The sequence below is a fragment of the Brassica napus genome, chromosome C6, assembly GCF_020379485.1.
Source record: "Brassica napus cultivar Da-Ae chromosome C6, Da-Ae, whole genome shotgun sequence".
NCBI lineage: Eukaryota > Viridiplantae > Streptophyta > Magnoliopsida > Brassicales > Brassicaceae > Brassica > Brassica napus.
The window spans coordinates 12575977-12590532 of NC_063449.1; the positions used below are offsets into that span (position 1 = coordinate 12575977).

Consider the following 14556-nt stretch of genomic DNA (forward strand, 5'->3'; position numbering starts at 1 on the left):
GAGAACCCTTACAAGGAGCATTGTAGTCACAAATTCCCTTACAATCTGAACAAATACCACTACCAGTAGGTGGGAATTTCTTCTTACACTCATTTTGACATTGTAATACATTACAACGCATTTTTATGGTAATTGAGATTTTATAAGGACATAGTTTTGTTTTATTTTTCTGCGCATCTATCATCATTCCTCTTAGATACAAAATCTCAAATTTTATAAGGAATAAATAATAATAATAATAATATTTATTTATTTATGAATTATAAAACTTATTTATCAACAAAAAGTTTTTAATAAACTTGTATAAATAAAAAGACACATAGATTTTATTAGTAAATAGGAAAAAAAAATATGATTTGATCAAAATATTAATTTTTAATTTTTGAAGAATTGTGTGCATATTCATAAAAACAAATAAAATTTGCTGTTTTAAGCACAACTATTTTATATATTGGAAAATTATAACTTATTAACTATAATAAATAAATATGTAAATATATATATAGATATATATATATATATAGATATATATATATATATATATATATATATATATATATATTATATGTGATTCAATATATAACATTAATTTACATAAGAACTATAGTTCAACCATATTATGAAAAATTCTGGTTAACATATATATATATATATATATATATATTATATGTGATTCAATATATAACATTAATTTACATAAGAACTATAGTTCAACCATATTATGAAAAATTCTGGTTAACATATTATATAGTAAACAAAATTTATACATGGGGTCCACAATATATTGAAAATAAAGTTTAAAAGATCTAATTATTATAATCAATTTATTATAAAATTTGCATATGCAATATAGTCTGATGTAAATAGAAACCTAGTGAAAGAATGATGAATATAGTTAAGAAGGTGAATAAAAGTTGAAATGATTTTCTCATCGTGGATAATAGAAATGGATGGATATTGAGTTAAAAATTTAAGAAATAGATGAAGTGTTCTATTTTGTACAACAGAAGAAGAAGTATTCTTACATATATACGTAATAAAAATATCTAATTTACGATACTCACACTATTATGTTCCGATTTAAGCGAGTCAAATTTAGAAAAATTCCACATTCTCTGCTCATGTAATATGTGAAAGCTTTAGACTCGTTCGTTTTTCTATAAGCAAATAGAAGGATGCGTGTTTTACGCCTGAAGTTAATTTTGATGGTCTCAAAAAAGTATTGCTATTTTAAGAATTTAAATTTATTTAAAGGAAATGTCAATAAAACACTTTATCGCATATCTATCTTATTAAAATAGAAGTACCTTTAGGAAATGTTTGGAAACATTGATAGTAGTAAAAAATAAGATAACATTGTTTGTAAACATAGATAGCAGTATATTAAAGAAAAAGAAGCAATAGACTTATGTTATTAAGAAAAATTAGAAATTCATTATATTATGAGAAACTATATATTTAGCCCAATCTAATTAACAAAAAATATATTTTGTCTAAAATAATCATAAAACAAAATTTAAACATTATATACATATTTCAAATCAAAATATTAATTTAAAATCCATTTATATCAAAAATTGATTAAAAAATATACATATATTAAAAAATTGATTTTTACTAAAATATTTTCCAATAATCATTATTAAAAAATGTTTTAAATATATATAAGAAAAATACAATACAAAGCTTATTGCTTCAAACATCAACTTAAATTATGGTTTTATATTTCACATTAAGATTTAAAAATATAATATATATGATTGTTTATAACATGGTATGTATAAAATACTATTAATTATATAATTACTTATATGGTGGTACTTATAAAATATGATTAATTATATGATGACACGTATATGATATATAATTGTGACATAAAAAATATATATATTTTTGAAAAAAATAATATATGAAAAAATAATAATATAACACTATATACTTACAAAAAAAATATTTTTTTATAAAAGATAAAGTAAATTATACAGTTTGTATGGCCATTTTACAGATATGTATAATATTTAGAGTTTATTAGGTGAATATTCCACACGTAACATAATTTATAGATTATATACAAACTTATATTAATTATACAGTTTGTATGGCCATTTCACATATATGTATAATATTTAGAGTTATATGTATATATGAAATAAGAAAATTACTTGGCGGTTTATTTTAATATATTTGTATATTGAAAAGGGAGCGTTAGGGCACGTGACTTGCTCACATGTTGTTATTACTTATTTGCCCTTATTTATGGTAATATGGCACGTGACTTGCGGTAATTACTTACGTCAAAATGTAAAAAAAACTGAGGGGATGATTGGTGATGGTTGCGAGTGCACTATACAGTTTCATTTTTATCTGCAGTGATAAAGCTAAAGCAATCAAGCTCTACAGTTCCATTTTTATCTTTAGTGATAAAACTAAAGCAAATCGAATTAATTTATTGAACATTATATATATATGGTTTATATTTTTCGTATCGTGTTTAAAAATATGCTTTAGCATTTCTATTATTTTAGTATATTGCGAGATTTTATAAGTAAATACATTGTTCAATTAAATTAATTCGATTCTGTTATTTTAGTATACTTTATACATAGAGCATCTATCATATTATTTTAATATATTATATTAATTTACCAATTTAAGATAATTTTCATTTTAATTCATGTATTAATTTTAGGGATATTTTGTAAATTACACTACTAACAGTTTGAAATTTGAAACTGAGCTCCCTACAGGAGTCGTCGCCAGCCATTTATTCTCATGGATCCTCTGGGCGCTGTGGAAAGAACGTAATAATTTTTTTTTTCAACAGTGCCTCGGCGGCCCCTGCAGCCTGCCTGACCGCAGCCATTTTAGCAGCTAAGGAATGGGAACAAGCTCTCAGCTCTGAAAAGAAACCCCCACCAAAGGCGACTCTAGCTCCACAAGTCCAGCATACAGACTCTACTTTTATTGTACGAACAGATGCAGCATGGCGCAAGGAAGATAGGAAGGCAGGCCTAGGTTGGACAGCGAAGGCTTCGTCTACTCCGGTGATGTGTCAAAAGAGACCAGTTCACCATGTCTCCTCAGCATTGTTGGCTGAAGGACTAGCGGCCAGAGAAGCTCTACTATTTTGCAGAGATCGGGGCATGGACCGCATTCACCTTGAATAGGATTCCTCCCAGCTCATTAAAGCCATACAACAAGAAGAGCCTATAATTGAAATCCATGAAGTACTTGCAGACATTCTCCATTTTACCAAGTCGCTCTTTGTTTCTTTTTTTTGCTCTTGGATCCCTAGGAACCTTAATCTGGTGGCTGATTCATTGTCTAAGGAAGCCCTTTGTATGGGTGAGGACGTTATTGCCTCCACCTAACTCTGCTATTTGAATTTAATGAAAGTGGTGTTAAAAAAAAAAAAAGAGAAAAATAAGGCTGAGAAAAAAAAGAAAAGGAAACCAACTCCTGCAATTTTAATCATGATGAACCAAAGGAAGGTTAGAAAATGAACAGAATCCATCGAGCCAAGTGGAAGACCAAGTTGCAGAGCACAAAGTCTGCAAAAGTCAATGCCAGGAACAAGCCCCTCAACCCACATAGGATTTCCGGGTCCTACAAATGCGGTGGCAGGTACTTGATCATGAATCTCTCTACCAATGAGAAAATGAAGAAACTCATGAAGTTTTGGCGACAGGTTAGTCGTATAAAGAAACAAAAACAGGGATCAGACAATTAATGACTTGCCTTTTTGATGGGAATGCAGGTGTTGAAGTCTCCAAATGGTTTATCCTCAAACTCCCCTTCGCACAAGACTTTGTACCCTTTTTTAAGTGGTATTTTAGCTACTCTCGCTCCAAGCTTTCCTGCTTCGTTCAAAAGATCAAGTGTATACCTCTTTTGAGATAAGAAAAGCCCCTATTTAGAGCGGTATATTTTTATCCCTAGAAAATACTTTAACTCAACCAGAAAATGAAACAAATAGAAGGCGTGAAAGACTGGGCATATAAATTCAGAGAGTGGAACATGATGCAGAAGGAGCTTGCACTAGGCTTACCGAAAGGCTTCATCGAGAAGAAAGTATGCGGATCTTGCCTACTTGGGAAACACACAAGACAAACTTTCCCAAAGGCTACTACATACCGAGCAACAAAAGCGTTAGAGTTGCTTCACGGAGATCTTTGCGGCCCTATAACGTCAATAATACAAGGTGGAAATCAATATATATTTGTTGTCATTGACGATCATACAAGGTATATGTGGTCGATGCTACTAAAACAAAAGAGTGACGCCTTCAGCAAGTTTAAGAGATTGAGAAATCTAGTGGAAAAGGAGACTGGTGAGAGGATACAAACCTTCAGAACAGATAGAGGAGGAGATTTTGTAAATCATGAGTTTGATAGCTACTGTGATGGTGCGGGGATAAGACGACATCTTACTGCACCCTACACACCTCAACAGAATGGCGTGGTCGAGCGAAGGAATCGAACGGTAATGGAGATGGCGAGGAGCTTATTGAATCACATGTCGATGCCTAACTATCTTTGGGGAGAAGCGATAAGGCACGCTACATACCTAATCAACCATGTAGCTACAAGAGCGTTGAATGATCAAACTCCATACGAGATGGTACGGAGCAAAAGGCCCAATATAAGTCATCTGCGAGTCTTTGGATGCGTAGGATACGCAAAGATAGAGGGAACACAGCTGAAGAAACTTGACGATCGGTCTCTTTTGTTGGTTCATCTCGGTACGGAGCCTGGATCAAAAGCATACCGCTTATATAATCCAAACACATGGAGAGTTATTGTGAGTCGAGACGTCGTCTTCGGCAAAGATAAAGGCTGGAGCTGGAGTGAAGAAGATAAACAAGAGACTGAAAGCTTTGTGGTTGCAGGAGGAAGGTTTGAGTCACATGGTGAAGATGACGTAGACAACACGCCTTTAAAGGCTATCGCGAATGGTAGAGAAACAGAGAAGGTCTCTGATCCGACAAACTCTGTTTCAAAACAGAGCACTAGCGAAACTGAAGATCAGCCACAATACCTTAGAAGATCAGAGAGACAGACTCATCAACCAAAATATCTCGAAGATTATGTCCTACTAGCAGAAGAACTTGCAGATGAATTGTTGTTCTACCTAAACAATGAGCCAAGGAACTTTGAAGAAGCAAAAGACTCGAAGGAATGGATAAGAGCCTGTGAAGATGAGATAGAGTCTATCGAGAAAAATAGAACGTGGGAGCTCGTTGATCTTCCGTTTGGTGCAAAAGCTATAGGATTAAAATGGGTGTTCAAGATCAAGCGCAATGCCGATGGAAGCATCAACAAGTTCAAAGCGAGATTGGTTGCAAAGGGCTATGTGCAACAATATGGAGTCGATTTCGAGGAGCTCTTCGCGCCAGTTGCAAGACTTGAGACGATACGACTACTTATTAGCTTGGCTGCAAGTAATGGATGGAAAATCCATCATCTCGACATTAAACTGCCTTCTTGCATGGAGAGTTGAAAGAGACTGTATATGTAAGCCAACCAGAAGGTTTCGAGAAGAAACGATATGAGAAGAAGGTATACAGACTCAACAAAGCTTTGTATGGATTAAGACAAGCGCCGAGGGCTTGGAACAACAAACTTAACCATATACTCATGGAGCTTGAGTTCAGTAAGTGTACTAAAGAACCATCAGTCTATCGAAAGACTATAAAAGGCGAGCTTCTTGTTGTAGATGTTTATGTGGATGACTTGTTCGTGACTGGAACAAGCAAGAAGCTTATCAACGAATTCAAGAAGGGCATGGCGAGTAAATTTGACATGAGTGATCTTGGGAGATTAACATACTATCTTGGGATAAAAGTGGTTCAAGATGATCGAGGGATTACACTTAATCAGAGTCAATATGCTAAGAAGATACTCGAGAATGCAGGAATGGCTAAGTGTAACTCAGCTCAAGCACCCATGGAGCTCGGTCTTAACTTATCAAAAGCGGAGGAAGAGCAGGAGATCAATGCGACAGATTTCAGAAGGAACATCGGTTGCTTAAGGTATTTACTACACACAAGACCTGATCTATCTTTCTGTGTTGGAGTGTTAAGTCGCTATATGCATAGCCTGAGAGAATCACACGGTGTTGCATTGAAACAATGCCTACGATATCTACAAGGAAGCACAAGTTACGGGTTGTTCTTAGAACGATCATTGCAGAAGGTACCAAGGTTGATTGGTTATAGTGACAGCAGCTACAATGTTGATCCAGACGATGGGAAAAGCACAACTGGACACATCTTTTACTTAGGAAAGAGTCCTATAACGTGGTGCTCGCAGAAGCAAGACACTCTCGCTCTATCAAGCTGTGAGGCCGAGTTCATGGCCGGCACAGAGGCTGCGAGACAGGCGATCTGGCTACGTGATCTTTTGAGTGAAGTCACTGGTCAAGCTTGAGAGAAGGTCACCATCAGAATAGACAATGAATCTGTAATCGCCTTGAAAAGAAATCCAATCTTTCACGGAAGAAGTAAACACATACACTCTGGGTACCACTTTATAAGAGAATGTGTTGAGAGGGAGTTCATAGAAGTTGAGCATGTACCGGGTAACGAACAAAAGGCGGATATCCTCACCAAGGCATTGGGACGAATCAAGTTCAAAGAAAAGAGAGATTTCATTGGAATGCAAGAGTTGCCACAAGAAGGTTTCAAGTTTAGGAGGGAAAATGTTGGATAAGTTTGAAATAGCTTGAGAAGCAAGTTTCCTAAAACTATTGAGTTATAGTTATCTAGAGAGATTAGGAAATATTTAAGTTATGTTTATCCTAATGACTTTAGGATAATTAAAGTGTTATATAAGGAGATGCAAGTATGTTGCATAACTTGTGAGCTTGTGATTGAGAATTTAAGGTTTTGAGAGAGTTTCCTTAAGAGATTAATAAGAGAGTCAGTCTTATTGATTGTGTTTACATAAGTGATCGTGAGACCTATAAACTAGAAAGTTCATGGATAATTGATTTAGACGTCTCTGTTGCTCATGAGTAGCATTTTAAATCATTTTCCAGTAGTCCACTACCGATGGATATGGTCAAAAGGTCAAGCACATACCAAGTAGCAACTAGCAAGTGAGTATTAATCGCTAGAGCTTTCTCTTGTTTTGTTTTTACTGAACACGTGGCTTATATGGATTTGGTGGGATCATTTCCATTTAGTTCATTGCTGTATGGAGTTCTCTCATGGTATCAATCGGATAAGAGTTCGGAACCAGAACAAGCATTTTCAGATTTTGTGCTCTGCAATTTCAGAGTCCATCGAGCCTACACTAAGTCGAACTTGAACAGAATCGAGTTCTTCAAAGGTGTAGAACAAATGGGAAATATAACATATGTTGTTAAAATAATCAACTTTATTGCAAAATGTCATATATTTAATAGATAATGCGAATAATTAAATAGATGTAATTGATTAAATGGATCTAGTATGACTTTTTTTTATAGTAGATAAGAATTGTACTTCTCTTTTAATAGAAAAGATTTGTAATTTTTTTTTTCAAGATAATTTTCCCAAAATATGGCTACTCTGCCAACAAGATTTATATATCAAGTAGCAACACTTCAATCCAAAGTCATTAAACATCGAAATGATGTAGTAGTTATCTTACTTTCCTCCTCAAAACACACCCACATGAGATCACATTAGTTCATCTTCAGATTCAAACTCAATGTGGAAGGCAGAATCTTCGTCATCTTCATCAAAAAGTTCATCTTCTTCTCCTTGTTCCACCTCCACAAACCACTCCTCTACATTTTCCCCATCATCACCTACGAGCACATCAGATTCTCCCTTTTTGATCCTCTTCCGCTTGTTAAGTAAGTTTGAGTTAAATTGAAGATACACTAAACTGTTCATTTGATCAACGTCTAGTCTATTCCTCTCACTCTTGTGAATCTACCACATTAGAGAAGCTATAGTTATAGAATTAACATTGACCAAATTAAGGAGCCTAATAGAAGTTAATACACTGCACAAAGAACAAACCTCTTGGAATGTACACCAGTTTCGTTGACAACCAGATGAGCTAGAAGTTAAAGAGAGAATCTTCCTTGCTAGTATTGCCAAATTACGCACAGTACATCCATACATCGACCACCAATGCTCTACAAAATACCAATTGCAACATAAGTGGCAACTTTACAAACATGATGCTATTGAAAAGGCGAGAGAACAAAACTAGATTAAACTCGTCCGTGTTTTGTTCACATCCTCTCAAAGCATAAGGTTTTCTGAAAAAACTAAGTTTATCCTGAGAAACTCTAAACTCGTGGTTGACGAGTTTTTCTTGTTTCTCGAACTCACCATCTTAAAAAGTCTCAACACAAATGAGAAAGCCATTCATGAGTGTCTCATCCGGCTTAACGTCTGGTTTGTTGTAGAAATAGTAAGGATTCAACAAGTAGGCAGCCAAATGCAACGGAGAATCTAATCTGCCTTTAATTTTCACATCAATGATCTCGAGGATAGGCTGATAGTACCTTCCAAGTTGTTGGTAGCAGCTTTGATAGATTTTTTGGCTTCTACTAATTCTCCATAGATAAACCCCATTGACGATTTTTTCTCTCCATCAACCATCTTGAGAACTTTGACCAAAGGCTCCAAAACGTTCACAACTCGCGAGACTCTGTTCCAAAACGCAGGACGCAGCAGGTGTAGTAAGAAATTCTACCTTTCATATAACTGGAATCCTTGCATCTATCTCATGTATCGCTTATAACTATTGACTTTAGTTGTTGTTTGTTCTCCAACAAGCTTTGCAAAGTCAAGAAGGTCGTAGCAAATCTTGTGACTCTAGATCTCACGATATCCTTTTCCTTTGTGTGATGTCTCATCATAGCTAACGTTTTCTCATGAGCGTATATTAACAGTGTCAAAGCTTTGGCTTTATCAATGGAGTTTGAGATATTTGGCAACTTAACAATGTCTTCAAACATCAAATTAACTGTGTGAGCAGCGAATGATGACCAGAATATGCATGGTCTCTTCTCTTTCAACATCTTTGCTGCCGCTAAGTTGTAGTCCGCACTGTTCGTTATAACCTGAACAACCTTCTCAGGACCAACGTCCTCTATGCATTTATCTACGTACTCAAAGATAGATGTACCGGTCTGAGATTCTTTTGAAGAAAGATAGAATGTCCCTCCTCTTGAATTCACACACAGATTCATTATGTTCTTCTTTGTGTCACTCAATGTATCCATCAGTATAGAGCAACCATTCCGTTCCCGTTCTATCTCTAGACTCTTCAGTTTCTCCTTAACTATTTTTTCTTCTTCTGTCAACAATGTTTCCCTCAGTTCACACTGGCTTGGAGGAACCCAACCAGGTCCCAATCGTCCTAAAGCTTCACAAAACGACCTAAAAGAATCACTGTCAATGGCGTTAAAAGGTAGACCAGACTGATATATCCATCTAGCACATAACTGACTCACTACATGCGTGTCATTGCTATTTTCTTGTCCACCTGAAGAAACCTCCGGAGGAGTAACAGCGGTTAAAAACTTATCCATTGGACCTTGAGCTATACGATGTTTCGACCTGACAAGAATCCCTTCATACACAGCCTCTATGTTCTGCACATTAACACCCACATGCAAGCTAAGCACGTCCACTTTGTTTTTCATTTTCCTTTTCTTGTTAGATGATTCCAAGACAGCTTTCATACACTTGGACTGATATTCCTTTGAGGACCTTGGACATGAGGTAACGTTACCCTTACGGTGAGCAATATGCTCCTTAATCATGTACACACCTCCTCCCATTTCTTTCCCACACAGCTTGCATTTAACTCTATCTGGGTTTTTAGGGTCAGAAAGAAACCCATATTCCCATCCAACATCATTAGAGTTCCACTTCAATCCAAGGGCTTCTGGATACGATGTCGAAGGCAAATCCATTTCTGCAAAAACACAAGACATAACCTCCAACTATCAAGTGATGAGGTCAAAGAAGAGTACTAATAGCTAAGAGCATGTTTATTGTAATAACCCCTAAGTGGGTTTATTAGTCAATATTTTAGTATTAAAATTAAGTTAAGAGTTTACGTTAAGAAACACCTAATTTTAGTCCTCCAATAGTAGTTTCTTAAGTTAAGGGTTCTTAAAAACAATTATTAAACATTGTTTTATTGAAGCTAAAATTTATTTATTACATAAAATATAGTCAAAGATAACATTTTAAATATATATTTTAAAATAAAAACATAAAAACAAAAATTATTAAAATAAACGATAATAATTTAAAAGAGGCTTCGAAGCTCAGTTGTTGTCTTGATCACGTCCAAATTTAGACCGCATATGTTCAACCAAATCAACTTTCAGTTGTTGATGCACTTGTCTATCAGGAATTCTAGTTCGAACACCCATCATATTGGCGATATTTGTAGGGATATCTGTTGAATACGTGAGATCCACATGTGAACTTCTGTTGCCTTCTCTTTGTTGGAATTCTGAAACATCAAATTGAGTGTATTCATCTCGTTCGTCTTCTACTATCATATTATGGAGTATGATACATGCTCTCATAATATTCTCAATCTTGATTTTATCCCAAAAAAGTGCTGGATTTTTAACAATGGAAAATCGAGCTTGCAAGACTCCGAAAGCACGCTCGACATCTTTTCGGACAGCTTCTTGACGTTGAGCAAATAAAACTGCTTGCGGGCCTTGTGGAATTGGAATAGATTGGATAAAAGTTACTCATTTCGGATAAATACCATCAGTGAGATAGTAAGCCAAATGATACTCTCTTCAGTTGACCGAGAAATTCACTTGCGGAACTTGACCATTTATTATGTCATCAAAAATAGGTGAACGATCAAGAACATTGATATCATTTAAGGTACTTAGAGGTCCAAAAAACGCATGCCATATCCAGAGATCATATGAAGTAACCGCCTCTAAAACGATTGTGGGTTTTCCAGAACCGAGAGAATAATGCCCTTTCCAAGCGGTGGGACAATTCTTCCATTCCCAATGCATACAATCGATGCTTCCTAACTCACAGAAAAACATATATATACCAATAATAAGCATTGTTGAGTTTTAGTGTTTTTTGTTGCTCATTCACTTTGATGACTCTCTACTTTCATTATCCATTCGAAAATGTCGAATCTATTTTCACATAAATATAATGACAGCTTCAATGATTTATTTCTTCCTACGAATGACTAACATCCAAATACTCGTCAGCATCACCCTAACTAGTTTTCACCAATCTGACTTTTAGAATTACTCCAAAACATATATTGGAAAAGAGATAGAGAGAAGGCTGAACATGTATGAAGGTGACATCGACGAAGTGCAGATGCTTTCTCATCTTTGGCAACTCTCACCCCATCATCAGAACAAGAACAAGAAGCTTGTTCGGTCTTGTGTCCAAACTGAAAGCTCTCTGCGTATGTTGATTGTCCAACCTGAAAATCAGAGCAACATACACAAGTTTAGCCACCATCCAAAGAAGAGAACAAGAACAAGAAAAACAAACTTGAAATCAAACACGAAAGACACTTTGAAGAGAACAACAACAAGAAACACAAAGTTGAACTTTAATACTTCCGAAATACAGAAAATCCATTACATGACCAGAACAACAAACACAAACAGAAACTTAAATTTCTAAGCGAAAATACAACAAACAACATATAAAGGAACTTAAATAGTTAACCATTGATGACATAAACTCAAACAGACAACAAATCATTAATCAGCTTCTTCTTTAGAACTTCCTCACACTCACACAGTGGTTCTTTTTTTGTAATTAGCCTGTCAAGCAGAGACATCTTGAGAGCCTTTTTTCATGGCCAGATCCTGCTGTTTAATGGACCACATTGTCTGAAACTCAGACAGCCCCTTCCCCTCAACCGTCGTCTTCTTACCACGTGCCTTAGATGCCTTAACACCCGGGGACGATTGGTGCCTTCATCAGCTTCAGAAGTCTTGCTTTCAGTTGCGTGAGAGGTTGATGATTGTGCACCATCGTCAAACTTCCTCTTTTTAGTGCTTCCATCATTTTTTTCACTATTGTGAATATTAATAGCAGCTGTTAAATGCTATAAATTTGTTATAATAGTGCTTCCTAAAACGTTCTGACAGTGCCCTATATAATAGGTCGGACATTTTTGATAGCGGATTTTTCGAATGCGGATAGCAAATGTTTCGTGTTATTAATTTATTTTTTAATTATTCAAAAATTTATTAAAAACAAATTACCAAACCAAACCAAAACATAATTCATTATTAAATCATTCAAATTACTAAATCAAAAATTAATTCATAATTCATAATTAAAAATTAAAAATTAAATTTTATTTATTAATTAAAATCACTATACAAAGAATTGGTTTACAACTAATATTAGTTTATTTATTAACATTGGTTTATACAAAAACCCGGTTTATTAAACTAACCCTATTTAAACCAAACCTAATAAACCAACCAAAACTAAACCTAATCTACGCCGCTGCCTTCCTCCCATCGCGTGTTCTGTCGTTACCGTCGTCCTCTTCCATCTTCTTCGTCTTCCTTATGTCTGTCTTCTCCCTCTTTCTCTTTTTCTTCTTCTTGTTCGGCTCCATCTCCACCAGCACAGCTTCTTCATATCTGGCTTCTTCCTGTGACAAGAACAAACAAATCAAAAATTAAATTCCAAACACAGAGAGAGAACAATGGCTATTGAATATGGACTGCATCAGACATACCCATCAATGTTGTGACACTACGACTTCCTCTTCCCCGTCCCTGAAGTCAAATCCCCATTTAATCAAGTTACAATCTTGTCAAACAACACTAATCATTCAAAAGTCTCAAAACAAAACAAGGAACATATAACAAACCTGAGATACGGTTGGTGTTAACTATAACCATGAATATGCATCTGGAAAAGAAGAAGCTTTTATAGGAGGATAGATAAAAGGAGTGGTTGAGACAGAGTTTATTGGCAGATGTAGAGAACGAGGAGGTGGAGATGAAGATGATGGTGGCAGCGACGGATGGAGGTACAGAACGAGGAGATAGAGATGGCGGCGTCGGAGGTTATGGTGACGGTGGTTGTGAAAGATTTTGTTTATGGGGTGATTTTGTGCTAGGATGAACAAGATAGACAGAAAAAAAGAGAGAGAATACGGAGGATAGGAGAATAGGAGGATAGGAAGAAACAAATTTTCATTTTGTTCATTATTGGCCATATTGGATTTAGTTTGATCTATTGGCTGTGGTTAAAAGAAAGTGTGATCCTCAAACTTGCATCTTAGTGGTCACTTTTTGACCAATCAGATTTTTCTATTTTTTTTTCCTTTTTAATACACAAAGCCACACATATTTGTAGTAAATGGAATTTAGGGTTTACAAAATAGAGTTATTTTTTAAGTTTGTAATTTAAAAAAAAAGAATTAGAGACTAAATTTATGATATATGTAGGTTTATAAATAAGGTAAAAAAGGTTGAGGTTTATGAAGTATAGTTTATGGTTAAAAATAAAAATTTGAAGTTAAAGTTTGGAAGAGTAAATTTGGATTTTAATTTTTAGATTTCAAAAAAATGTATTTGAAAGTAATATACACTTAGGGTTTAGAATAAGGTTTGTATTTGTAGTTTAGGATTTAGAGTTTAGGAGTTTTAAAAATTATGTTTTGTGGTTTCTAATTTATGGGTTGTGGGCTTTGGGATTTATAGTGAAATTCGAGGATAAATTTTTAAAAGATTAGACTTTTAAACTTTAGATTTATAATTTGTGGTTTAATACTTAGGGTTTGAAGTAAAATATTTTATTTTTAGGATAGGGTTTGGAGTTAACAAAAAACAATCATAAGATAACATATGTTTTTCCATTAAAGATCTAAAACATACAAGGATTCGAGATGACTAGCAAAATTTTTTTTTTGTGGTTGTGTGATTGACTAAAATACTAAAATAATTTAATTTTGAATAGAGTTTAGGGTAAAGAATAATGGGTTTGGAAATTTGAATTAAGTATATAGTTTTAGATTAGATATAAGGTATGAGATTAAGTTTGAAAAAACATGTTAAAATCATTTTTAAAGTAATATACTATTGCTTTAGCTATTAATTTCTACAAATGTTAATTATGAAATTTTTTTATAAGTGTTGGATGTTGGAGTTTAGGGCATGTTTAGGGTTCAGATTGTGAGGTAAAAAAATAATTTTTTTGTTCTTTTTCTAATTTGTTATTAGTATTAGATTTTTTTTTTATCATATAACATTCCCATACATTATCATAACCATCTCTCCAAAATTCTAAAGAGTTACAAAACAGATTGACTTTTTAGCTATAAAGACAAGAACTTTTCAGTTTCAAGAATCAAAAGTATAAATCTCCCGAATTCGAAAATGAAACTAAAGACGAACAGCCGAACAGGAGATGTTCTTGATGAATTCCGGATCCTTCTTTCTTCTTGTTATTGTGTGGACCTATTACCAGTCCACGTGAGCACTCCCAACGCCTTCTCAGACACCTACTTGTCCCTAGTCCACCTTTGCAGTCTGTGTGCATAGTTATATCTGTTTTACTAC

General features: G+C 34.5%; 2 protein-coding genes and 1 long non-coding RNA gene across 3 annotated transcripts; 1 reads left to right on the forward strand and 2 right to left on the reverse strand.

Annotated features, from left to right (window-relative positions):
• Window positions 1-5636: 5636 nt before the first annotated feature.
• Window positions 5637-6428, forward strand: LOC106412863 (uncharacterized mitochondrial protein AtMg00810-like). Its single transcript, XM_013853744.1, has one exon. It carries the CDS (start codon window positions 5637-5639, stop codon window positions 6426-6428), a length of 792 nt encoding a protein of 263 aa, XP_013709198.1.
• Window positions 6429-8592: 2164 nt separating this feature from the next.
• On the reverse strand, window positions 8593-10548 carry LOC106412864. Its single transcript, XM_013853745.2, has one exon. It carries the CDS (start codon window positions 9943-9945, stop codon window positions 8728-8730), a length of 1218 nt encoding a protein of 405 aa, XP_013709199.2. The 5' UTR covers window positions 9946-10548; the 3' UTR covers window positions 8593-8727.
• Window positions 10549-12311: 1763 nt separating this feature from the next.
• On the reverse strand, window positions 12312-13227 carry LOC106413771. The gene is made up of 3 exons (XR_001282650.3): window positions 12861-13227; window positions 12726-12765; window positions 12312-12638 (listed from the first exon to the last, which is right to left on the reverse strand). It is a non-coding gene; the product is annotated as an uncharacterized LOC106413771 (long non-coding RNA).
• Window positions 13228-14556: the final 1329 nt, after the last annotated feature.